This window comes from Mastacembelus armatus, chromosome 5 (genome assembly GCF_900324485.2).
Source record: "Mastacembelus armatus chromosome 5, fMasArm1.2, whole genome shotgun sequence".
In the NCBI taxonomy this organism is placed as follows: domain Eukaryota; kingdom Metazoa; phylum Chordata; class Actinopteri; order Synbranchiformes; family Mastacembelidae; genus Mastacembelus; species Mastacembelus armatus.
Window position 1 is genome coordinate 21,085,543 of NC_046637.1, and position 27,899 is coordinate 21,113,441.

The following is a 27,899-nucleotide window of genomic DNA, read 5'->3' on the forward strand; positions in this document are numbered from 1 at the left end:
GACACCTTCCTTCTCTGGCTGAAAACTTCTCTTTTTAGCACCAGCAGACCTTTTTTTGTTTCCATTTCCTTCACTGGACTAATTTCCTTGGACCAGTCTTTGGAAATGGCCAGATATCCTTTGGGTTTTGCCAAGCTGGTTAAAGAGGTAGCCAGGGCCTGCTACAGCCTGGTGGAGGTGGAAAGGGCTTTTACCTGCTAGCTTCACCTGCCTCATAGCCAGAAGCATAACATCTGTCTGTCTTTGTCTTCACGTTCTTGTCCATTATACCAACAAAGACACAAGAAACTATGACTGTCTGCATATGTTCAGTTGAAAAAAATATTTCTCCTACTTTAGAGCAGTGAGACAACCATCCCCAACTGACCTTTGGACAAACATGTTAAGCTAGCTACCACATAGCTTTAGCTTGCTAGCTAAAAGGGGACTCAAAAGAAAGCTACTATTTTTGACTTTTTAATATAGTGTTTGACTTTTAAATGACTAATAACCTACAAGCTGTTAACACAAAAAACAACAGCAACATGAAAAATTACTCTGACAATAAAATTATGGTTCCTCACCTCAGTGTATTGTGTGTTCCACAAAATGGCCAGTGCAAAATGAACAGGAAGTAAGGCCTCAGGTTTGATATCAACATCATGTCACAGTGCCCTCTAGTGTGGCTGTAATAAGCATTGTGACAAACAACCCCGGTCTCCCCTACTAAAGGTTCACATTTTACAGACTGCACCTTTAAATACAGCTATGACCATGTTTGTGCCTGTTATCAGTCACGCATTATCTCCTTTCAGATCACCCGCAAAAATGCTCAGCAACAAAACGCAAATAAAAATTTTCAATTATTATGGCTATTTTCTACACACAGGTGTTCTCAATGGGAACAACCACCAGGAACAACTCATTGTCTTCCCCAGGGGACACCAACATGTGGACTACTCAACCTCTGACCCTTCAGTAAGTGGATGACCTACTCTACCTCCTAAGCCACCTAAGCCACCACCACATAGTCTCTATTTGGGATCTTAGTAACTTAGCTCATAAATAGTTTAATTCACAACATTAAAAGGGTTCCTGCACAAATCAATCCTAACCAGATAATACAATCTGTGTCCAACTTATTATACATTATTAGGAAACTGAGCAGGTTGTGTGGATGCATCTCTGGTCATAATCAGTCAGCAGATAATTAGAGAATCAGTCAAGACTGTTTAAATAGAAATTTGTATTTACATCAATATCAACATCAACAAAAAAATCTGTAATATACATCCTGTAAAATGACAGTTTATCTTAACTCCAAAGAAAATCAATCAAATAATCTCTTGCCTCGTTTTGTACTTCAAACTCTACAAAGTTACTTTTTTCTGAAGTAACAAAATTTGGACATAATATGGAGTCATTTCCTGAAAAAGTAGAGGAGATATTGATATGTCTTAAATTGGATTTCACTCCATTGGTAACTCTCTTTCACAAAAAGACATGTTTTTTCCCCGTTTCTCTGGATGCAAAAACTTTCTGCTGCGGAAGTTGAGAGTTTCCAGGCCTCTTCATACTGCACTAACTTTCCACAGTGGAACAATTTAGTTCTGTGGCCTTTATGCTAACAGTACATAACCATCATTTGCTATTACAGATCCATCATGATATGTACCCATTTACCACCAGAATAATATAACGCATATCATAAAAAATGTACACCAGAAACCTCAGAAGCTATACACAAATGTGGAAAAATATCTTTGGACTGCGTATGTTGAAAAGGTAGATTCAGCGAGTTGAGAATAACAGTCAAAAGAACAAGGTGTGAATAAAAATACATTTGACAGACAGAGCTGATGGGAAGTGGAGAACACTGCAAAAACCAGGCCTGTGGTGAACTGAAGAGCTGTGTGTCCCTGTCATAAATGTAATGCGCACACACACACACGCACGCACGCACACACGCGCGCGCACGCACGCACACACGCACACACACACACACACACACACACACACACACACACACACACACAGCTCACCTAACACACAAACCAACAAAAGAACAATTTAACATAATCGACAGTCCTGACAGAATTAACTTCCACCACCGTCCAATAAAAATTCTGACAGTGAAAGCTCAAACCTTCACCTCATCAGATCCTTGTCACAAGTAAAAAGTGCCTCGCTTGAACATCAAAGACATGACTTTTCGGAAAAGTAAAAAACTACAGCATTCAGAAACTGACAAAGGAAGGAAAATCCAAAACATGCCTTCAATTTTTCCCAAGGCATAAAAAAAGCAAATCAATCAAATCAGTATTGACCTATGGGACACAAAAATACAACCAGGTCTCATACTTTGTGCAATAATGGGCCTTTAAAAAGCATGTCTGATATATTTTGAATATAGAATATTTACAGTTCATATTCACAGAGGACAATTGAGACATCTAATACTGCAGTACCATTTGTTTGCTTATACCAGGGTAATGATGCTCAGTTACAGTCTAAAGCATAGAGGCAAGAGTTATTGCTCCAATCTGCATAACATAGTAAAACTGTGCTTATAGCTTTCAATGACTTTAAGAATTAGGCGCATCCAAAGTATAAGAAAGAAAATAACATAAACCCACTGTTGTGAAGGCATCAAATCTCTAATAAGGCTGTAAATATGAAGATATATTGCATCAATCTTTATTCCACACAGAAGCCTCCAGGTAAAGTGCAGCCACAGCCAGTTGTACCGTAGTCCCATTCTGCAGCCTGCTCGTGCCCAACAGCTTCAGGTCTTTCATGTGAAAGCACACACAAACATGTATGCACACTGATGCTTTGAGTCAGTGCATCATCTACACAGGGTTACAGCATGTGAGGCTTCACTTGGTGATGAACCCTGACACTTGTCCTTGTAGCCCATTTCCTCCATGATGAGCAGTGCATTGTGCGGAGTCTCCTGCGTCACGTTTTTTTCTCGGAGCTCCTGCTGTGTATGTGCGTTTCTGTGTGTAGGTCCTCTCCTGGCCAACAATGCTCTGTCTCAGCTAACAGGTTCCAGATTCTGCTGTCAGCCACAGGTCCTTAACAGTACTTCTGCAGAGAAAGAATAAAGTGAGATGTGTAAACCCTCTCAGTGGTTGTTGAACAGACTTTTAAATGTTCGTCATTATCTTTCATCAGAGTTTTAAAACATCAACTAAACCCCATTTAAGGCAACACAAGCCCTCTGTGTCAAAGTATAATGTACCTGATCAGGTCCCATTGGCATTCTACCCATTCCCATGGAGTTCATGCCCATCTGGCCCGGCATCTGACCAGGCATCTGGCCCGGCATCTGACCAGGCATCTGGCCCGGCATCTGACCAGGCATCTGGCCCGGCATCTGACCAGGCATCTGGCCCGGCATCTGACCAGGCATCTGGCCCGGCATCTGACCAGGCATCTGACCAGGCATCTGACCAGGCATCTGACCAGGCATCTGACCAGGCATCGGGCCCGGCATCGGGCCCGGCATCTGGCCCGGCATCGGGCCCGGCATCGGGCCCGGCATCTGGCCAGGCATAGGGCCAGGCATAGGGCCAGGCATAGGGCCAGGCATAGGGCCAGGCATCTGGCCAGGCATAGGGCCAGGCATCGGGCCAGGCATCGGGCCAGGCATCGGGCCAGGCATCGGGCCAGGCATCGGGCCAGGCATCGGGCCAGGCATCGGGCCAGGCATCTGTCCTGCACCAGCCCCACTAACTGGCCCAGGTCCACCCATGGAGTTGTTCATCATCATAGGTCCAAACTGGCCCTGGTTGCCCTGCTGGGGAAACTGTTGCTGGGGGTATGAGCTGAAAGACCAGAAAAATCATATGACACAAGCCATTTACTCCTGCACCTGAAATATAAAAGCATAAGCTTTTTTTAAATATGGTGCTGAAACTCAAAAGTCATTCTTTAACAAAACCTGATGTTACATACTTGTTGTGTGGCATGCCACCTTGTGGCCAGCCCTTCATGTCTCCAGATGGATACATGGGGCCTCCCTGAGGATTTCCCTGCATCCCTGGCATCATGGTGTTTTGAGGAGGCCCCCCAATTCGTCCTTGCACCATGTTTCCTGGTGGGCTGCTACCTGAAGCCATGAACGATGGGTCCCCCTGCTGGTTCACACCTGCAAGTACAACAACAGCAATAATGAGTGCGCAACTTGAACATCTAGACATAAATCATACAGAAAACAACATCTGTGGCAGTCAACTCACCATAGTTACCTCCATAACTGAAGCCCTGTTGTCCAGGTTGGTTCATGCCAGGGCCTCCCATTGGGCTGTCCATGCCTCCGGGTGCAGTGACATTAGGGGGAGGACTGAAGCCTCCTGCTGCCCCTTGCCCCTGCTGCTGCTGCTGCTGCTGCTGCTGCTGCTGCTGCTGCTGCTGTTGCATCAGCATCATCATGCGCTGCCTCCTCATCTGCATGGTCATTATCTCCCTGCTGCGCTGAGCCATCATCTGGGCGTTTAGGAAACCAGTCTGCAGAAAACATCAGTGCTCTGACATTAATTTTGCAAATAGTAACTTGATTGACTTTATCAAAAGTGGCAAATGTCTGACACTATATAGGATGTGATGAAGTGCTGACTATCTTCAGAAATACCTGAGTATTCATGCCTGTAGGCTGCATGCCAGGCTGCATGCCTGGACGCATGGCAGGGTTAGCTCCGGGGGCATTTTCCATCTTCATGGTTTGTCGCGCTTGATTCATAAACTGCCAGAGACAAAATAGAGAAATTTCATCATGCCAATTGGCTTATTTTGGTCTTCAGCATTCAAATAACTAAGAAGCCATCCACTTCCCCTAAGAAACAAGTTGATGTACTTTTTAAAAAACAATCTAGAAGGTCACATTTAGGTTGAATATCTGTGTGTCTCTGTGATCACCTGCTGTCCTTGCAGTCTCTGCTGTAACTGCAGTCGCAGAGGCTTAGTGGGGACCATGCGAGGTCTCATCATGTTTGCACGGGGGTTGCCCATGGCCCCCATGCTCGGGAAGCCCCCTGTTTGACCCATCTGATTCATCATAGGGTTGAAACCTCCAGGAGACTGGCCTTTCAAATTGTTGCCACCATAACCAGGCTGCATGGTCATTGAGGGTGGCCCTGGGTAGCCCTGGCCATAGATGGGTTTTTGGTCTATACCTATGGAGGAGTCCGGCCCTGTGAAAGGCTCTGATGATGGGCACTGTGCCTGGCCTTGATTCTGGCCCTGATGGTGACCTTCAGGCCCCTGAGTCTGGAGATACAGAGAAGTGGCATGTTGTCTGAATAAAGTAAAGCTGGATAAAATGATAATACAAAGTTGCCTATGGGTGACTGATTTAGCTACCACCCATGCACAGACATAAAACACACATTAAACAACTGCATAAAAAAACAAGCACATGATAGGACAGAACTACAAACTACCAAAACACTGAGCTTAACAACATTAAAGGAAATAATGATGTTTCAGCTTTACAATATCCCATTCTAATCTCATCAAATGCTGAATGTTTTGCTTTTGTTAAAGCTAAATGACCCACATTTATTAACACCGAAACCGAATTTAAATGCTAATATTCATATTTGACATTACACTTTAGGTATGCACTTTTCACTTTTTAGTGAACACACATTTTATAATAGTCCAACACTGAAGCTCATTTGGGTCCTTGGTGCCAACAGTGCTACTGTATAATAACCTCCTGTTCATAAAATGGGTGCTGTGTCTCCATACCTGGCCAACTATTTCAGGGATGCCTAGTGCTCTGTCAATTTCCTGCAAGGCCATGACATCAGCGGTGTTGAGCAGAGAGTCCAGCTGGTCCAGAAGCGCCCGTTCATCGCTTGGGTTGTCATTGTTGGCCAGGGGCCCTAGTAGCTCATCCAGAGGGTGTGTAAACTGCTCCCTAAAACAACAAATGACCCAGATGTTAGGTCACTCCAAGAAAAGAAGACTGAATTTAGCTTTATGTCTACTGAGTTGGAAAAAGAAAAGAGGAATAGGCTTGGGACCAGTACAAAAGGTTTACCTGTTTGTGTTACTCTGTGGTCTGTCTATTGCCATGGCAGAGTCTGGCCAAGAGGGGGACTGAGGTGGGGGCCCATGTCCACCAAATGGGCTCATACTCATACTGGCTTCACTTGGACCTGCAGAGGAATTACCAGAAAATCTAATCAGATCTTTATACTGCTTCGTCATATTATACAGCAATTATGTAAAATCACCAAATATTTAGAAGTTTCACACACTACAACAAAGATATGACATACCCATATCCATGAGTGGCTGCTGCAGCATAGACCTGGTGGTTCCAGGTACACTGTTAGAACGGTTAATCATGGGTCCTCCCATTGAGCCAGGGCGACCCATGCCCGGATGTCCTTGTCCTGCCGCCGGACTACCACCAGACCTCGGCATCCCCCACTCCCCTGGCCCTGCCATGGGAGGGCGCTGGGGCATTCCCATGCCTCTGCCCATACCTCCTGAACAACACAAAGAATTTACAATGAGTTTTTTATCAGTTTGGGTTAGTTACATGATGAAAAGTGGACCCTGTCCTCAGATACTTTAACGGTGGGGTTTATCTAAAAATTGAAAAGTAAATAGATCTGAGAAAACAAATATCCTCATACTGTCTTATTCTGAGGGATCCAGTTCTATCTACCTGTCTTTAGCATGCAAAGAAATAAGTGTTTAAGTTACTTGTTGGAATGCCCCTTGGTGGACATACACCCATGCTTCCAGGAAAGCCATTGGGCACAGCCCCAGGTCGGATGGGAACATCCATGCTCTCGTGTTTGGGGACTACTGATGGGACATTCCTTCTCACAGTCAGGCCAGCTCCTACTGCCCCTTCACTGGCCATAGGCTTGGCATCCACAGACAAGGCTCTTTGATAGGCACCACGCTGACCTGGAGGCATGGGGCCCCTCTCCCCATCTGAAACAAACACAATACCAAGGTTATATACCTTTGCAGATTTAGGTTCTAAGATTAATTCACACACAAAAGCATCCACAGTGTGATACCTCATGCAAAATACACGCCACAGCTGCTATGAGTGTCTTGACATGCACTCTCTTTCTATGCATTTTCACATTAAGTATGAACAAATCTAATACAGGACATCAATCAGTATGAGATTTAATTACATGACCTACCGTGCAAACCATCAGGAATGCTTCCTTGTTTGTTTGCTACTTCCTTCCCTGCTCTGGAGTCTGCTTCAGAGTAGAAACTAGAGTTGTTCCTTGGGCCAGAGAGAATTGACTCCAGGGTCTCTTTCTGAACCACGGAGACACAAGAATGATTGAAAAACAGAGCTCTATTGAATATTTCAAACAGCAACTAACAACTTGTTATTTAGGGCAACAGCCTTACCTTATCATCGTCAGATGATTCCAAATTGACCTTCCCATCCATGCAGTGGAGGTCAGAGCTGTTGAGCCCATGCCCATGAGTTCCTCTTCCCTCCAGCTCCTTGATATCACCACCTTCTTTAGAGTCATCCTTATTGAGAAGGTAGTGAAGGAGGGCGTTGGGCTTCTCCTTCTTAGGGCTGTGCTGCTCCTGCTTCAATTCGGATCCCCTACCAGGAGCTGCAGGCCCAGCCTCTGGTGCCCCTGAATCCAAGCTGCTCTTCCCAGTGGCCTCGGCTGTGATGCGAGCCACTTCATCAGGAGTGTTTCCATTCTGCAAAAGCTTGTGGAGGATCTTGTGCTTCTCCTGCAATGACTGATTTGATAAATGTGCTGTGCCACCAGAGGAGGACACGGTGCTGTGACTCCCGCCTGTAGAGGAAGACACTCCTGTTGAGGAGGAGGGGCTGGTGATGCCCCCAGTTCCATCTTTAGCCTCAGGTGTGGAACCAGGTCCAGAGCTTGGGGTGTGATTAGGTGGCACCAGCTCATCTGTAGGTGAGGTGAGGAGCTGCAAAAGCTTCTTGTGACACCTACTGTCAGGGACACGTCTGTTGGATTCTCCCCCAGCTGCGCACACATCTCGACTGGCCTGGCTGTCTGGTTTTTCTGGAGGGCCCTCACTGGTGGGGGTGTGCGGGTGCTGCTGAGGCTGCTGCTCTCCTCCGGCCCCCAGTGAGCTGCCTGGGCTCTTAGAGTCAGAGTAGGCTGGGAGGCCTGATTTACAGGGTCCCCCTGCAGCCTGGTTGGTGGAATTGATACTTGGAGAGCTGTCAGGCTTGTGAGGGGGAGGGGACGTGAGTGGCGAAGGCAATGGATTTCCCACTCCCTCACTAATGGCTTGTAGGGCATTCAAGGAGCTGCTGGAGAAGGTGGTACCTCCAGGACCAGAGTTACCAGTATGACTGGAGCTCATGGGAGAGTTCAAACCTGTATGTAAACAATTCAAAACAAATCACAGATTGTGATTTATGAACATTGTATATTATAACATTATATATTGATTATTATTGATATTTCACATTAAATTAACCTGTGTATCAAAAGTTGCTCATAGCTGTTTTATAGTTCTGAAAGAGCTTGGTTCATACCTCCAGGAGAAAAGGGGCTAGCACTTGTCTTTGGACTTCGTCGGACTCTGGGTGAACCCATGACATTGTGTGGGGGGCCATTAATCCCTGGACTGGCCTGGGTGGGACTGGTCATTCCCATTCCATAACCTCCCCCACCAGGTCCACCTCCACCTCCATGGAACTGACCCATCTGCTGATGTTGGTGCTGCTGCTGATGCATGCCATGGTGGCCCATCTGATTCATGGGCCCCACTTGGTTCAATGTGTTCATGGGGGAGTTCATTGAATGCATGGAAGCCATGTGATTCATCTGATTCATTTGACCCATGTTATTCATCTGATGCATGGAATTCATTTGATTCATCTGATGCATGGGATTTATTTGATTCATCTGGTTCATGGGATTCATGCGGTTTCCCCCACCATACGGAGGCACTCCCCTTTGTGGCATGTTGCCCTGTTCAGCCATGTTGAAGCCCCTGTTCATGCCCATGTTCATCTGTTGGTTGGGATTGTTCACGCCTATGTTCTGAGGCCTCATGCCTGCTCCCTGGTTCCCACGATAACCATTCTGCTCCCTACAACAAAATATTAAAATCAAAAATAGAACAATATTTCAGAACCACAATGTGATCATCCAAATGTGGTGAACTCATTCTTTCTAGATTTAACTGTTAAAGCATTTGCACCTCTGTAATAAGTGTGTGGATAGAAAAAAGTGCGGCTCATTGGTGTTGGAATTCCTGCAGAGGTCACTCCGTGTCTGGGCTGTGACCGGGGTGCCATCAGAGAGGGAAAATCGGTAGAGTGGGGTTTCTGCATGGCCATTATGGAAAGCTGGAGGAGTAAAAAAAAAACCAAAAAAAAAAACCAGGAGAATTAAACAAAAAAGAAAATACTAATGATGAGACTATCATGTCACCACCACAGATGTTTTTTCCCCACATGTTCATAATTCCCCTCTTTTTAAAATCTGATCCACTGACCTAAAGCTTTTATTGTTATGCTACTGACTATGTTTATAGTGGCTCAGCACACTGTCACTCTAATAGTTTTAAGGCTAGACCTGAGGAGTGAAGGTTGATGTCTGTTGGATGAGTCAGAACAAGAAAGAGAGACAAAACTGCAAATGAGACAGACCTTTATGGTACAGTGAGTTGCACTAGTACTGACAGTTCACTGATTTTAAAAATAGTACTTTCTTTGAATTCACCAACATGAATGCAGACAATCAACCCTTTACACAGCACAGCTATGTGAAAGAAACTGTCATGGTTTAGACCTGTACCCAAGCACAGTTATTCTTCACTGTATATTATTGTCAAGTTTGTGTCTGGTACTGTCTCTTGTTGTACTAGATGACTCATTAGTGTGAGCCTGTTATTCATCTACCAAGGGCCATGCCCCACATACCAAGTGTTTCAATGAGGTTCTCTGTGTACTGATACGTCCTTGTATATGCATGGTTGCTGCCTTCTTGACAATGCTCAATCTGCCCTCCTGTCACCCATAAAACTGTATTGTAATCATGCTCGGCTTCTGGTTCACATGAAATTGAAACTGCTATTGCATACACCTCCCAAACAGCACCGGATGCTGAATTAAAGTAAAAGAGTCTGTTGACTAACGACAATGATAATGAGAACTATAAGGAGGGTAGATGGTAGAAAGGCGCAGACCGACATACCATCTTGATAGTGGCGTTTGCAGGACCAGGGTTGTCCCTCACTACGATGTATGAACATCTGCATGCAACGCCGCACCAGGTCCTCCCAGCCTGGACGCATAGTGGTGTGAAGAGAGTTCTGCTGTTCAATTTCAATCAGTTTACCTGCAACAGAAAATGTATAGTTGGGATTACACAAAAGATGCAAGCTAGTCATGGAAACTAAACAAAACATACTGTATGTATATAATAATAGTAAAATAGTTGCAGCAATTTGATAGGACACAGTGAAAACCTACCAGACAGTTCATGGCGGGTACTAAACCTCTCTGTCCTCTCTACTGCAGTGATCCGTCGCGCCACACAGATCATACATGACTGCAAATCTGAGTAAGAGGCAATGCAATGGTAAGCCCTTATTTAAATATACTGGAGGAGAAATGAGATGTTCAACATTAAATATTTGGGCATAGTATTAGACTTAGACTAAACCTTATTAATCCACAAGGTTAAGTGCTTGGTCACAATAGCTCAAGTACACACAAAAACACTCTTGAAAAAACAATAGCTAAATAAGACAAAAAGTAAAAGATAAAAATAAAATAAGATCAATATACATATGATACAATATTATACGTGGAGAAGTCTATGTAACATGTTGGCAGACACAGACCAAAAAATACAGAGGAAGTTGTAAGATGTAAAGAAGTTATGCAGTGTGTGCAAGCCACAGCACTAGGTAATGTAAACTATTCTAGTCAATTCCTATCAATAAACATGTGGACACTTATTTGTTGTGTTTTCTTACTCAAAAAATGAATAAATAAATAAAGTTTAAAAAAAAAAAAAAAAATCAATGACTTTTACCTTCTCCCTCCTCCATCATAGCCCGGGGCTGAGTGAGGGCAAAACACTGCATGGTCTCATAGCGTTGCCCCCCCCCCAGGCCTCTCTTCTGGCAATCCATGTCTCTGACCATGAACAAAGTTTACCAGCATACGACAGTTAAAGGTGTGGCTCTTCTGCCGGAGAGCTTCTCCACCCCATGATGCCCCATTTGGTGCTATAATGAAAAAACAAAAGATACCGGTGAACAGATGACCATGACTCTGTGATTCATTGACTGGGTACATTTCGGTACATATGAGCCTGATTGTGGTTGTAGCAGTTAGTGTATAAAATGAAAACAATGTCTCACCACTGGACTTACGCAGATTCTTGTGAAACTCCTCTTTGTCCTCATCATGGATGATGTTGTACACACTGGTGTTGATGAGTTCCTCCTGCTTGTACTGCAGGTACTGGGTCACATTGTCAGACACAAAAACAATGCTGCCCTCCCGGTTCACCACAAACAGAAAGCCATCCAAAGCCTAAAAAAAACAGGGCCACAAAAATGGAGACTTGACTTATATGACACTATATGCAAGTTATTTGGTTACTATACCCCCCCCCCCCCCCCCCGAGCTGAGCCTTTTCTATCAATTTCAAGTGAGCAACGACAGCAAAGCACTCTACAGCATATGGAAGGGCAGCTGATTTGTGTTGCACTTTTGTCACCCAGAGACTGTCCCCAGGCTGACCTGTAGGAGAAGTGGTCCCAGATGGTCCTTGTCAATGACCCCTTGACCAGTGGAGGATACATCCGCCTTCTGGACATCATCATCACTACAAGAGCTCTTTCCTAAGGACACGTAAACACCATCACATTGCTGATGAAGAGAACGATCATTTTACAACAATCTGTACATCTTAACATTCTGCTACATACTTTATATATTGAAAGTTTTTTCATTGCGTGACTCAACAGGTAATTCCGTCATTCTTTTTGTACATCTGACCTGTGTGTTGGTGTATTTTGCCTCATGTTGTTTGTCTTAATGTCCAGGCAACCATTCTGCAGTTTACAGCGGTTTGCTTCCCTCATATAATGTAATAAAATATGTCTCCTGGCCACCAGGTGGCAGCACAACTCACAGATGCATGGTTGGCATGCCTTTCTATTTTTAAAATCACCATGTGTGTGAGGCTTTGTTAGATACCACTCACTCTATATATCACGGTCATCTGTGGTGTGAGACACTATGCAAGATACTCAATAGATTTCATTCCATTTCAAACCAAACTAGCAGCATAAGCAAACAGATCTGAAAAAGCAATGAACGACAGAAACCAGGTAAAATACAAATAGAGAAATATGTGTAAATAAGCAGAGAGAAAAGGTGTGTAAAAAGGGACAACAGACAGAAAAGACACATAAAAGAGGCTGTGCATCATTCCCCTCCTGTAACTATGGCAACCTGGCTGCACAACACAGGGCCCAGCAGTAGCCAGCTGTGACCCTCTGGGTGGATTCCAATATGATTGCTCTCTGTCTTCCTTAACCACTTAACCTCATAGATTTAATCACAACCGAGCTAAAACAGGTGGAAGACAATATCCTGGTTTGCGTATGCAATCATGTCAAATCTACAAAATGATTGGAAAATTGCCTAGGGACAGGAGGGAGTTTATAAGGTCTGATTTTTAAGTCACCATTGTTACAATCTCCCAGAGAGAAGCAAGGTTTGGCACTAACAGATACACACTGTCACTGACAGCCTTGAGCCATGACCACCAAAGACTGGTCTCAATTACTGGTGTTCATTTACCCCCAGCAATACAAACAGCCAAACTGGCTGTCAGTCTGAAGCAGCCTGGCCTTGAACCAAACACACCACTTCATCACTTGCATCATCTGTCCTGCAGCAGGGTACTTCAAAAGACTGAGCCTAACTTTATTCACTGCTTACTGCACTAATACAAATAAAAAAAAATTACATAAATTTCAATTATAATAAGGAATAGTGAAATTAAATGATTAAAGGATGCTCAGCTCATGACCAGAAGTGTGTGTTGTACAGGTGTAATTTGTACCTTGCTCTTTGATTTGTCTGATCTGTCTCACAGTCTCCTTGAGGATGGCACATTTGTCAGGCTTGACATTGAAGCTGTCGATGTTGGAGAGGTTGGCAGAGATGAGCTCAGCCAGCTCCTCAATGTACTTGCTCTCCTGTTCCCTTCGACGCTTGTCACACCTGCCAGGGCGCCAAGGGGATTAGATATGTTGCCATGACAACCTCACCTCGCCATGCCCCGTCTGTATGCAGGCCATACGGACGGGGCTCAGATGCTTCAGATATTATGCAGCAGACACACATGTGAACCACGAGGATAGGAATCTGTATGTGAGCCTTGAACGAAAGAAGTGACCTGACGCGTTTGCTGACATTCACACATACAGCAAACATATAGATTTAGATATATGAACACTTAGAAATGACAGCACTCACCCTAAACTTGGTGTGTCACATGTGGACAGTTTACGTTTGCGGTCGGAGCACAGGGGCTCCAATGAGTTGTCTCCTACGCCACTCATCTTCAGCACATATCAGCACCTGAAAGCACACACCCACACATCATGTATACATGGACACATACAGGCAGTACAGCCTGATCAGTAGGAACAGCCTGGGAGTGTGGTTTTATATGCTTATGAGTGTTTGTGTGGCACAATCTAATCAAAGGATAAGTGTGGATTGGAAATTGCCCTCAGTGGTGAGGTTTCTGCCAAGTCCTCTCAAAAATGACACCAAATTCAGGCAAACCCTGAAGTCTAGCGTTACAGAAGGAGAAGAAAAAAAAATTCAACAAATCCCCAAGCTATTCAGGATATAAATGAAGTGACTTCCAGGGGAAGAGTAGATTGCAGATTCCTACAGATTTATGATGGTACACTATCCAGTTAGTAAAGCAGCCTTGGTTCCTGCTTAGTGCTTGATGGGAGTGAAATCTCATCTGTTCCACTGCGAGGAGCGACTGATGATGATGTAGTGATTTGGAGCCTCGAGGGAGATGGGTCATCCTGCGTTCAGCCAGTGAGCCTGCCCGCTAGAATGATACCAGCCTGCTAGCAGCAGCAATGCACGTACACGGCATATACCAACCATTTCCAGTACACTTGCATGCTCAGGCATGCCGCAGCACAGTCTAAAAGGGAGATGAGTGCTAGTAGCTACTGTCCTAGTAAGGCACATATTCACCAACCTGCCTCTTTGTCTAAGTGCCTGGGAACACACAAACAAAACAGACACACACAATGCTCTGGCTTGTGGAGTCAAAAAACAATCCAGACAATGCTCCACAGCATATTCCTGGGACTAGTAAGAATGATCCTTCTTCTGCATTTACTCTGCACTTTTCATACTAGGTTATATCTGTAGGTTTTAACTGCTGCCCCCCAATGCCATTCTCAGACAACCCCTCCCTTCTTTCCCACCCACCCTGAGTGAAGTAGTACTGGGCTGGGAAACCTGTCCTTGTTTTCCTGCTCTGGTACTGCCCTGTGTCTGACCCCCTCAGAGTTCACGTTAGAGGAAACGTCTATAGTCAGCCTTTAAGGTCAGTGTTCTTTCCTATTCCCACCCAGAACCTCTCACAAAGCTGTAACACGCAGCTGTACAACCAGAATGTTCTACTACAAGTCTATCCTGTACTTTGTCTGCATGTGTGAATGTGCACACGCCAGCACTCTTAAAACACGTAGTGAGCTCATTCCAGAGTGGAAAACTGTAGAACGGATGGGAGCCATTATGCAACTCCTTTTCCACAACAGCAGGCTAAGACATGAAGCCCAGTAACCCACCACTACTACCACTACTAGAAGAGCACCAAGTCTCAGATACACACTCTGTACCATAAATCTGCATTGCATGCTTCTTGTCTGTCTACCTTTCAGCACCCCTCTTGAAATCTGCCTGTCTTGCTCCGGTTATGACTCCCCTTGCCCTCCCTTCTCTCTTTCCTCCTTCCTTCCTGGTTTCTGTCCTAAAGCTCACCTCTGCAGCAGTGGAGAAGGATGACATCAGCCCTCAGCCAGCCTCACATCCTGAAACGGACAAACAGCAGAGCTGGGGGCTGCTTGAAGCCTTCCTGAGAACAGGGAAAGCATTGCAGGGGAGTACAGTTTCCACTCTGGTTGTGGAGGAGCAATACAAATAACCGGAGTAAGTTTAAGCAAGTTTCAACACGGAATTTTTTTTCCCCTCTTTGTTACGTGCAACCGTAGCAAACCAACTGTGCTCTCATGGAATTTAGGCAACCCCATGGCACCAATTCCTGCGACTTTTATGTTCAAAATAGTACGTTTCATTAATTCTATCAAGTTATGCTTTTAACTTCTGCACATGACATACATGACTGAAATGTGAAAAGTGCCAACCCAGGTAGACAACAGCTTTAGAGCAGAGTGAGAGATTGTGAGCAACAGCCCACCAAAACCACAGATGAGTTTCAACAGGCCTGGCAGTATGTCACTCTTCTGAATCAGCTTCATCTGACAATGTGAAACTTGCTCAGAGACGACAAAAGACACACAAACAGTAGTTTGTGTGAGAAATATAACATCTCATACGTAAAAATTAAGAGGACAGAACATCGAATGGACCGTTTCAAGTGAGTTGAGCGTACAAGTATGAACATGTACGTATGTGTGTATTTTTCAACATATACCATGTGCTCACCTTGGCTAGTACAAGCCCCAGTCAAGCTCCATTCATGGTCTGGTGTCGCTCAATGTCTCAACATCTCCTGAAAAGAGAAAGACAAAATAAAAAAGGTCATGAACTGGGGGACTCTCTGAATGTCTAGATGTCTTAACGTGACTCAATAAAGCAAACTCCTCTCCTTCCTTTGAAAAGAGCATGACCCCTTTATATGTTTTGCTTTCACAGAAATTCATGGGAAAAAATGATTTCTAAAATGGCACAGGAAGTCGCAGCAGATAGCATCCTGTCTGCGTCCTCCCCTCAGGCCGTTCCACTGCGTCATCATTTCCCTTTCCTGGAAATGTGGCCACTCGTGCACCCTATTTACATATTCTGTTTATCAGACTACTTCCCTGTTGTCCTGGTTCCCACTCACACCTTGTATGTTTGCTGCTGGCCATCAGCAAGAGCTTAACTAACTCAGTATAGAGAAAACAAGACATGGTACAAATGACAACATTCATAGAAAGGTAAAAAAAAAAAAAAAAATCCTGAAAAAATTAACCAAATGGTTTCAAACAATAAAATTTAACTGACTACACTACCTTTAACTCTGTGTTTATCATTATTTATGGTAACTGAGCATTGCTTACTTTCTTTCCTTCTATTTGGTTTTAATATACAGTGCTTATATAATAGTCTGAGAAGCACTGGTGAGTCACTACACATGCTTTCACTTCCTTCAGTACTTTAGTGCTGCATTCAGAATCATACGAAACATGATCCACTGGGGTTTTGTTTTTTCATTATAGCAAATGAAGCTTTCATGAATGCAACAGAAATAAATCTCTCTTGAACCCGTCACTAACAGTTTACCAATTTCCAAAACAGCTGTTACATTTTTCCAATATCATACAATTATGATATGATTTTGTTCCAAGATATTTTTAGTCACATTTTCATATCAAGGGAGCTAATACACAGTCCTAACCCAAATACTGGAAAAGCCAGGTCTTCAGTGTTTGGGCACAAACTGCTCCAAAACCACTGACCTTTAGAACAACCATCCCACTGTCAGTGATAATCCTCTCAGATGTTCTTTCCTTCATAAAATCTAATGCTAATGATGACACTGCAGTAAACACAAATTCTTCATAATATATCTGTGATAACATGACTTTAGGATTCATTAAAAGAGTAAATTTTTAACCACTGCTGTTCTCTAAGGACTGCTGAATAGAAAATACAGATTTAAATTTAAAAAAGGATGGATTCATTTTTTTTTGGTTTTGTTCATAATTCATGGGCCTAACTTACAAACATCACAGCCGCACATGGGCAACAATTACGAGCCTACTACCCATGGTGGCTCTGTGTGTGTGTGTGTGTGTGTGTGTGTGTGTGTGTGTGTGTGTGTGTGTGTGTGTGTGCGTGCGTGTGCGTGTGTGTGTGTGTGTAAGATCCTCCACTACAGACCAGTGATCACATCAGTCCTAAATGCAGGGCTGCTACTGAGCCAGTGCTGCAGCTGAATAATTTAACACAGAGAAAAAGAGAAAAGCGCTCCCTTTTTGTCAACTGTCAAAACACTGCTTCCAAATTCCAATTCAACCAAAACAACAAATGATCAATTCAGATCTCTGAAAGTAAAAAGCAACATGAACATTTCTAAGTATGGTTATCCTCACATTTATGTTGTTTTAACTCTCTATATAAAGATTGCTGTTAAACTTTATTTCCTGTCTTTTCTGCCATTGTTTAATGACACAAACAGGTACAAAGCCACACCAGGCATGCACAAATAACTTGAACTTGATTGTGAAATGTAGTTCAGACCATGATATGCACGCACAAGTATGAATATTGACTGCAGGAGGTGGAGGAGGAGTCAAGGCAGGCTGAGGAGAATAAAGAGGGGGAGGAGAAAGGGCAATAGGGAGGGGGATGGGAAGGAGAGAGGAGATGCAGTGCACTGAGTTAAACAGTGCTGGGTATCACTCAGAAAAATGCTCGTACTGGTGTTTTTTTTTGACTTTGTTACAGCTTTCTGACATTACTTGTCTTTATATAAAGTCTTAGTGAGTCAGTTAAATATTAGATACTACTTTCACAAAAGGAAATAAATGAATACGGTGGTTTTATGCTACTTTAATACACACACACACACAAAAAAATAATAAATTAATGCAGTGGGTACAATAAAGAAATGTTTTGTGGTATGACCTACAAAATTGCAAAATAAACAATATTAAAAGCTGCATTGAAATGGTACAAAACAACAAATTGAGTCTAATGCTGACTTGTTTACGCTCATGTAGGCACAGGATCTGACGTTGTAGATTGCTGTTTGTCTGGATTGTTTAGGAGTCTTGTTCAATGTCAAGTATGCTGACAAACAACTCTAGTGTAAAGATTTTACAGCCAATTGCGCTGAAAAATGTGGACGAGAAGGACCTACTGCTCAGATGAACTTGTAGCTGGAAAGTTTTCTCTAGATTAAGTCAGCGGCACAATAAATTGTTATATAACCTACAGGATATAACTGGCCCTACAGCCATGTTACTGATTTGAAAAGAGCTTAGTTGTGAGACTTAAATACTGGTTCTGATTTGAGTGAAGAGACAAACAGCAATAGCAATGAGACAGCTCTCAGAAAGTGCTGAGACTGGCAGTGCTCTTCCAAAACCAGTCTTATAAGGCTCATAGGACACTCAAATCAACATCAGATACAGTACGGTGTACTCATGTATGACTACTCTCTGTTTTGTATGGATAATATTTATTTAACATGAACAGAAACTAAGCTGGGTGGCACTGTGTTGTGGTGGTTAACATTGTCGCCTTCTGTGTGGAGTTTGCATTGGTTTTCTCAGGATTCTCCACCTTCCTCCCACAGTTTAAACACATGCAGGTTAGGTTGGTTGGTGCCCGTAGGTTTAAATGTGAGTGTTTATCTCTATGTGTCAGCCCTGTGAAACACTGCTGACCTGTCCAGGGCGGGCCACGCCTCATCCGCAATGTCAGATGGGATTGGCTTGAGCCCCTGTGTGACCGGGGACAGCGGGAACAGGCAGTAGATCATGGGTGTATGGACAAACTCTGCTTCTTTGAACTTTTCAGTGACTGAGCTTTAACAGTAAACGTCCTCATTCACTGTCTCAGAAGCAGGTGGCCAGTGAAGGGACAGACTTTATTCGTACTACCTGTCATGTTCTTTGCTTCGTTATATCTTCATGAAAACTAACCACCAACACTCCAACCACTCCCATATCAATCATGTGTTACAAAGCAAGTATTTAAAAGGTCATCAGTGGTATGTTTATCTTTCAATACAAACACTGTATGCCTCAGAGCTTTCATATCATGCATGACTGAGGAAATAAAGCGTTGTGTAACCATCTCCAAAGAGAAAGGCAATATATCAACTGATTGACAGTCAGTCCTCCTGACTGTAAAAGGTAAACTTGACAGTGAGTGAAACTGCACTGTCCAATTTTAGTTAGTATTATAAAAATACATAATACTGGTATACATGCATTTGGTCAAAGGTCAGATGGGCAGTGGTGTTCATCAATGAGGACCAGAATAGTGAGAAGGACATTCCTATTTAGCCTGAAATAAAACCTGCAATCTGAGCTCCCTAAGACAGAGCAGGCCCAACAATAAACACTGGCCCACCCAAAACAAAGATCAGAGAAACCAGGGCAGACGTCCACAAAACTGTGTACCCCCCAAAAATCACCAAACACAAATGTGCTCAAACTGTCCTTATAAATTTGAGAGAGCAAGTGGGAGGGGTTTAATGGTTCCAACTTTGAGAGTGTGGAAGGAAATACTGGCATCATGACAGTCATGAGCTACAAGCAGTATTTAGCATTACTTCACTGCACTAAAACACACACATACCACAGATGCAAGGCAATAAAACAACAAAAGGTGTCCACTAGAGTCTGGGACTCCAAGTGCAAAAAGGAAACAAAAGGACAGAATGACTTCCTGTTTTTCTTCAAAGAGCCTCTCCACCTCTTGGTGAGCATACGACCAGCTGCACACTGGGTGCACACCAACACCAAACACCAGCCTTAATGTCTTTATCGAACAAACCCACAGTAATTCCAAAACCATGTTTTTTCAAATGTCGATTCCACATCCTTGAAAACTGAGCCATCTTGGAAGCTCATGAATAAAGGCAAATCACGATTTAAAAAAAAAAAAAAAAAAAAAAAAAAAAAGAAGCAATTTCCTCCCATATTGCTTTTCTTATATTTCATCAGCTCAGGTTTTTGGATAACCTAATGATAGCAAAGTGTTCCCACTGATACACCATCCTAACTGGAACCATGCATCTACAAAGAAAAAAAAACAAAAACAAAAGGCATCTGTGGTCTGTTATAATGTGAGCTACAGTTATGCTCTCGGTCCATGATGGCCTACCTTTATAATTGGTTTAATCTATTACAAGATGAGGAATGTGCGACTTATTACAACCCACCTGTTTAAATATTGCACCTTTTGGAGTTCCAAACTAATGGTGGAGTCTGTCAGTGGTGTACTGGGTAATGTGTAAGTTAAACACTCTAATGGTATGGCCCTGTTTGACCTTGGAAGTAGGCTAGGAAGCTGTTGCGACTAGGCTCTCTGGCCATGACAGACAAACAAAAAAAAAAAAAATGTAAGTCAAAGTGAACTTGAACAAAATGCTTCACAGAGCTCTGACTGCTGAGAGTAAGCAATGTGAGTAGAATTTGAATCAACTCAGAAAAAAATGGTGTTATACCATTACTTGCTGTGTTTTGCTTCCTGTCTTTCGAGATGGTTAATAAGTTATGTATTGAAAATGGTCCAAGCAACAAAACCATATTTAAAAAGAAAACTTTACATTTTGAACCAAATTCTTAAAGGATCCTTGCTATAAAACACCCACAGTGTCCAACAGAGTGTGAACATTTATTGTTCTGATGTCTATACAAGAACCAATCATTTTTAGCTTTGCTGGATGGCAGAGAAAATAAGTGAAGCATGAACAACATTACTGCTCTCGCTTCATACAATTTACAACCAAATTTCACTTTGTTTAGCAGCCATCTATCACTGTGACATTTGAGGGATTCCCCTTAATTTGGAGGGAGGATAACTTCCAGAACCAAACATTTTTCATAAAGCCGAAAGCACCCATGCTGATGTTGAATACTGCTTATTAGCTGCTTTCCTGCCAACGTCGCATATGAATTTAATGAAATATGGGCTTTTGGGACTAAACTGGAGCCAGACAGTTTGATGGCAAGGAGGAGACTGCTGCCACACAATGAGATTCAAGGATGGAGATGAGGAAGACATATGTCAAGCATGTGTGTACAAGTGCGGATTTTAAAAAAGTGAAGCTATAAATTGTTCAGAGAAAGCCTCCATTTAGGTTCAGAGGCAGCTGCGAAATTCCAGCAAAGCTTAAAAACCAGACTGAAAACACGCATCCTTTCCTTTGTCTGCAGTGAGTCTGGTCTGGTTGAAAGAAAGATTGAACTCTCTCTTTATTCCCCTACATACTTTTAATGTGTGGGTCCATTCAAACCATGTCTAAGCTGTTAACTGACGAAATAAACACAAAGCCAAATTTGTTTCAATTTCTGATTTACCAATTTCACTCAATTAGATAGTTCTTTCAAATAAAAACTGCTTTAGAGGTAATATTAAAGTCACACAAGGAGCAATTCACAGCTGAATAAAGCACACCTTTCAAAACCATGGCGGTGACGCAAATGTCAGAGAAGAGGATAGGGAGGTGGAGTTGGTAGGAATACAGAAACACACCGTCACAGAAGCTTATTGAAGTTTGTTAAGGATTTCAGGAAAGCATCAGCAAGAAAATGTCTATAAGGGCTCAGTTTAATTGGAAAAGATCAGAGTAGTACGACACAAATGCCACAAATGGAAATACATAACATAAATAAATAAATGTGAATTGCAATAAATTAGACAACTCCTATAGACTGACTGCAAAGAAACATACAGTTGGCATAAATTATATTCAAATTTTGACATGTAAACACAGCAGCTGTATAAAACATAAGCAGCTATTTGTCCTGGCAGCTTTTTCCTCAAACCTGTAGAGTTCACGATGGCCGTAGATGAATCTGGCGCGGGAGAGAAGGCGGTTCAAAGCAGAAAGAAAACCGCCTTCATGGGACTGCTTCTTTCCCTGTAGAAAAAACATCCCCCACCTTCACCCAGAGCCCGTCTGAGCCCTGTGTGCATCTCTCCATTTTTCTCACACAAACTGCAACGTGTAGAAAAACCAGGGAAAATTAATGAAGGTGAAAACAAAGAGATGGCAGATTCCACTGTGTGTGTGAGTGTGCGTCACACATGCATCAACTACAACTATCCATCATTAATACAGACAAAGAAGAGAAAAGAAACAGGAAAGGACCCACACAGGCACAGATTAAACCAGCTAACTCAGCGCATAGCAACACTGTAATGCTGCATCTCCAACAGTCCCTTCATTTTCTGGGAGCTTGACATGGTGCATACAGAGGAGTGATAAGAGTGACACAGCTTCATCCAGAGGAGACCACAGTGACCAAACAAAATGCGGGCGGCTGTGATCACACAAAGCTAATATTATGTAAATGAGTTCATTAATCAATGGCTAAACAGCCTTTTATCTGGGAAGCCAGAACGCTAGGGCCCAATCAGCCTCCGTGCTGCCTAGTCTGATAAAACACACATCTTCACTAGCAACTGATGCAGTGAGAAGACAAATCGCACCAAGCACAGATCATTCAGTGTGAAGATACGTCAACCTTTGTAATTACTTTGTGAGATAGTTTTAAATGAGCCCATGTTGCTGCAAAAGACTGAGCTTTTAACTTTGCTTTACAAAAGCTGTTTGTGTGAGTGTCTGTGTACACGTTTCAAGAGTACCTCTCAGTCTATAAAAAAAAAAAAAAAAAAATCATTTTCAGAACGAAGCACAGCCCTGACGATTTTCTCTCTTCCCTTCGTCTTGCTCTTGTGTCTTTCTCCCCTCCCTCTCTGTGCTCTCTCCCTCCCCCCGCTCTGCCTCGTCTCTCCACCATCCCCGTTGGATTGGTGGAGTAAACACAGGAAGAGAGCGGGCTCTGTTCCACCACGCCAGAGCTGGGGCTGGGCGTTCCTGCAGAGCTCCTGCGCCGGGGTCAAAAGTTTACTGTGGTTTTCATTTCACCTTTCCTCAGCCAATCACAACGCCACACTGCAGCGCCTGAACTCTGACCCCTGCAAAGAATTCCACTCAAAAGATGATCTGACGCCAGTTTCTAAACTGCACCCCCTCCCGTCTCCCATCTTTCCCTTTACTACTCCTTTTCCTTTCTTTCAACTGGCCAGTTTCATGTGTTGACAGAGCCTAGGTGAAAAAGACTCCAGAAGAGAGGAGCGAGGGGTAACAGAGACCAGGAGCAGAACTGGGGGCTTTAAATTTGACACATTTTTAGAAAAGTATCAATACCTGCTTTCTTTTTTTCTCCCTGTGATGAGCCCTTTACCTCAGCATAAAAAAACCCCAAGAATCACAAGGACCATTTCCAAAAAAACATGTATAAACATGTACATGTACATAGAAAGATATATTACTAATAATAAAAACAGCAATAATGACAGATATACCTTTTTCTAAGATCAATTACTCTACTATTGGTTTCTCTCCACATATTGTGCGAACCACATGTCAGTGAGATGCAGGATAACACTATAAAAACTGTCTGAAAAATTTTTCAGGGCAGGCTGGACACAAGGGTCACCAGGACCAAGTGCTGAAAGACACACAAACAGTTCAAGTCAGCATTTGTACTACAACACCCAGGAATCCAATTTTTTACAAGTATTAGTGTCTACGATTCAAACCAAAGTTTCTTAGTATGACTGGACACAGTCAAACCTGTACACACGCACACAGCCATAATCCAACTATGGTGTGTTTTTGTTGTGTTGACACTGCACTCTGTTACCCTCTGTTGAGTAATTAAGCCGGCACCGCTAATAAATTCCCTCACGCTGTAAGGGAGCGGGCAAAGGACGACACATTGATCTAACTAACACATGCCAATCTATGCCTCAGACTGCCTTTATATCTTTGGACTCACCAAAAACAAATACTGTCAGGGCTTGTGTTCCTGCAGACCCACTTGCTACTCCAAGTGAAATCAAATTTGCTGGGTTCAGAAAAGGCTTTGAAACTGGAAAATATACTGCAGTCTGTTTATTTTCTGAGAACACTACTTAAGGTGCCTTGGTTTGAACTTTACTTTGTCAAATCAAATTTCTCCTGGCAACAGTTTTGTCAAGATTAGTTAGAGTAAGAGTTTAATTCATTCATAAAACATTGTCTGCAGCTTCTTTATCTCTCAGGAGAACTCAGAACTGGTCTCTGTCAGACACATCCAATGCCAACTATAAAAGCTTAAGAATAACATGTTAGCACATGCTGTTTGTGGCACTGCTGTCTAAATATACTTTATGTTAGAGATTGTTTTGCAAAAATCACTCTACACAATTTCATTAAACATAAGTGAAAACTAAAGTATTTACACAGTCGTACCTGCAGGACAAGGAAAACACAAGCACGTTTATCTTACAAACACTGAAATCTCACAAAATTTGTGTTTTCCAAGGTAGAATTCTTACAATGATTGGCCCAGTATGTACTTCAGATCATCATGCCTTCATGTGTGAAGTCCACCATGACAGAGACATTTAAAATAGTGAGTATACAGTTGTAAACCTTACTCTCCGTGCTTGTCAAAGTTAATAAAACTTACAAACCAAAACGGGTTGCCAACATTTACATATTTATTCAGATTTTCTCAATTGAATATATTTTTGGCCCCAACGATTGTCAAAACCCTGCCATCTCTACTTAAAACCGAACTCATAAAGTGCTTTAAATAATGTTGAGCCTTCAGTTGTAGCTGGAACAGGGTATTGGAGACTGTTGTGTGGTGCTAATTGAACAAGGACCTTTACTTGTCCTACTTTACTCATGCTGCGGTCAAACAGTAGAATTACTTGCTTCAATATGGTAATAACATTCATGAGCATATATAAGAAAGATGCAGCATGGAAATTTTATGAACAGTTGGAGGTGGAACCACCTCCATGTAAAACAGTGTATGGGACTAATAGCCAATATTTGTGAGTGTTGCCTGGTATATAGACCACACCACTGGTGCAAAGCTTGATGTGATGTGGCAATGTCAGGAGGCAAGTGTTAGCTCTGCTATTCTGGGGACAACAGTAAGCTCCAGAGCAGCACCCTTTTGATTAAAGTGTTGCCTTAACGACAAGCCACATAAACTGGGCTGATGTCACCAGGCAGGGTGAGGAGCAGTAAAAACATTTTCCATTTTATACATAAAGGAGAAAAAAAAAATCATCCCAATTAAGAAATAACTATTGTAGAAAAAAGGAATAGTAATAAATTATCTGACACATGCCTTGCCAGTGTTGACATGTTGTAGTAGGTCTGGAGCCCTTAATGATGGCGTCGAAGTCTATCATTCACCACTTGACTTTTCCTTGAACTCAAGGCTGCAATAAAGTAGAAACTGCAGTTGTGGAAAATCAAAATGCTGTCTAGTGCAGCACTGCGTGCAAATGTCTGAAGACTTATGATTTGTGCAAGAAGTTCTTCAATTGCAGGTCAACTACAAGACAGGAGACACTCTGTGTCCTTACAGTCCCTACTTACATGGTCACATATCCTCTTACAACTTGCAATTGCAGCACCATGCCTGCCACAGCTGCCTCTCAATCCAGATAGACCCAGAAACCACACCCCACTGCCAAATGAGTCAACATCAAACTGTTCATCTCGGACATGTACAGAGAGAAGGAGGAACACAATGTAAATAAAGGTGAAAAAAACCCAACCAACCACTTCAGAATTATAAGGGTACTGGAAACAGTAAACTTAGTGAAAATGTAAACTATTGTGGACAGAGAACCTGGGCACACTGCAGTGGTCAAGGTCTGGAGTGGTTGTTGTTTTGGTTCCAAGCAAACCATTTTTCCCGTGTGAGCACACCATTTTCAATTCTTGCGTATTTGATGGAGGCAAAGTGTACATGGGACAAGAAAATTGTAGGCGGGGAGAAGGTGGAAAGTTCATTCAGAAATGACAGTGTCCCTTTTCTCTTTCCCTCTTCACTAGACTCTCTTTTTCCTTCTCTGTACGCTGAATAACAGACAGAGAAAGCATCTGGTAGCAGTTATCTCACAAACCAAACTTTTTTTTTCACCCTTGCTGTCTTTCCCCTAAAGCATTTTTATTAAAAAAAAGAGCCCTAAACAAAACACAAACAAGGTCTTGCTAACATTTTACAATGGTAACAATCTAGGCCAAAGAGCTACCCTCCCACTGGCTTGTTCAGGTGAACCCGTTTTACAAGCATTCTTCAGCTGTTGGAGCGAAAGTTAAAGTGGGAGTTGAAGTTAAAGAGGAAGGGCAAGGAGGGGAGGGGGAACAAAGCTTGTGGCACCCCCTTCCCCAATAAAGTCTTGCCTTCGTCCAATCAACAAGAACTACAGAGAGCGAACTGTCCAAATCCTTGCTGGTTATAAATTGGAATTGGGTGCAATGATTACTTCAGGCTGCCCGTTTGGCTTTTAGAAGTGTGCATGGCTCACATATGGCTCAGCTAGCCTAACACTTGGGCATTACCTCAGAGTTGAAAAAGAGAGGGCCGAGGGGATGAATGAGATGTGACTTTAAATGTAGTCAGAGCACAAACTGCACTGCTAACTTTGGCTGTCAGGTCTTCTGTGAGTAGCGAATAACAATCTGGTTTCAGCAGCTCTCATCTTATACTCTCATTCTCACTTATTTGGGCGAAATAGCTGTAAATATTTTAGCAGTGGAAACACAACTGTCTTGTTGAGCAGAGCTTTCTATATTTACCTCTAAAGAGGCAGGCAGGGTAAAAAAAAAAAAAAAGCAAACCTACCTGTTTAGTACTAGCACACCAACACACCTGTGTGTGGTGGACACACTAAACCACAAGTAAAGATCACTGCATGAGTGACCTTGACAGGTGGTGACAAAACTTGATGTTTTTACATAGCTGATCACAGGAAACTGTTATATTCTCCAGACCTGGTTGTAAAACAGCCTTCAGTAAAGAATCACAATCAGGTATAAGTGCCAAAACTTCAGAGAAACCTGTACAGTCATAGATAAATAGGCCTAGATAAATATCATGAACACTGATCAAAACATGATTACTGAAAATTTAAAGATGTGCTCTTTCACTAATGAAAAGTAAGTGTTGTAATTTACTGTTTTCTTTTTCACTGCACTTCCTGTACTGCTGGCTAACAAAAGTAGTAAGACCACAGAGTCAATTTAGGGAAACAATCAGACTTTCCCTTCAGCTCTGTGTGTCATCAAGAGTCCAGTGCTCATCTACACAGCTATGAATCTTAAATTGAACGCCTACCACGCGACCAGTTGGCAGTTACTCAAAACAAAACTTATTATCTTGGTCTTGTCTCTCTTTAGGCACACACACACTGACAAAATGCGAAAAGAATGCCATCTATTCAGATTTCAGTGACGCAAAAACACAGCTTGACAAAGACAGATTAGAGGCAGTTATCAAAAAGTGACTGTCTCATAAATGTAGAAAGCTCTCTACTTATTTTTCCTGTCTCTGTCAGTATTCAGAAATAAATGCAACTATATAGCTGAAATGTTTACCTGATATCCTTAAAAACAATGATTATGAATTTCACTGAAGTAATATAAAATGTTTTGAAAAAGTTGTAACAGTGTTCTTTTATTAGTTAAAACTGAATCTTTTGAACACAGAATTTCACTAGGAAATGTTTTTTAATTCAACATATTGAATCAGGAAACACAGCTTGAACCTACTGTGCTTCCATATACATCTACAATTACATATATGTAAAGTGTTTACACCATGGTGGGTTGGTGTTAGTGTTCAGAAGAGTGCCCTGCTTTACTGAGTATCTCCAGATGCCACTGGATAAATCTGGGGCATTTTTACATAAAATAATTATGTGCCATGTCAGCTACTTAGATTTATTAGTTTACTAAGTCTGTTTGGTAACTACCTCACAAAAATATATCTAGATTTTAACTGTATTGTTGACAAGTATCGTGCATATTCACAATCAAAAGAAAGCTATATAAGCATTTGCTAGTGTCCATAATGCC

General features: G+C 42.6%; 1 protein-coding gene across 1 annotated transcript in view; it reads right to left on the minus strand.

Annotated features, from left to right (window-relative positions):
• Positions 1-1,196: 1,196 nt before the first annotated feature.
• LOC113130202 (nuclear receptor coactivator 3-like) overlaps positions 1,197-27,899 on the minus strand; it is a 28,840-nt gene continuing 2,137 nt past the window's right edge. The window contains 23 exon segments of the mRNA XM_026306610.1: positions 1,197-3,072; positions 3,227-3,812; positions 3,943-4,135; positions 4,227-4,494; positions 4,619-4,729; positions 4,903-5,253; positions 5,737-5,908; positions 6,032-6,149; positions 6,273-6,485; positions 6,706-6,942; positions 7,164-7,287; positions 7,384-8,351; positions 8,513-9,072; positions 9,184-9,331; positions 10,182-10,325; positions 10,460-10,546; positions 11,028-11,098; positions 11,100-11,223; positions 11,359-11,533; positions 11,744-11,844; positions 13,077-13,237; positions 13,493-13,597; positions 15,722-15,788. Coding sequence (XP_026162395.1) covers positions 3,061-3,072; positions 3,227-3,812; positions 3,943-4,135; positions 4,227-4,494; positions 4,619-4,729; positions 4,903-5,253; positions 5,737-5,908; positions 6,032-6,149; positions 6,273-6,485; positions 6,706-6,942; positions 7,164-7,287; positions 7,384-8,351; positions 8,513-9,072; positions 9,184-9,331; positions 10,182-10,325; positions 10,460-10,546; positions 11,028-11,098; positions 11,100-11,223; positions 11,359-11,533; positions 11,744-11,844; positions 13,077-13,237; positions 13,493-13,578 — 5,010 coding nt within the window. The 5' untranslated portion in view covers positions 13,579-13,597; positions 15,722-15,788 and the 3' untranslated portion in view covers positions 1,197-3,060.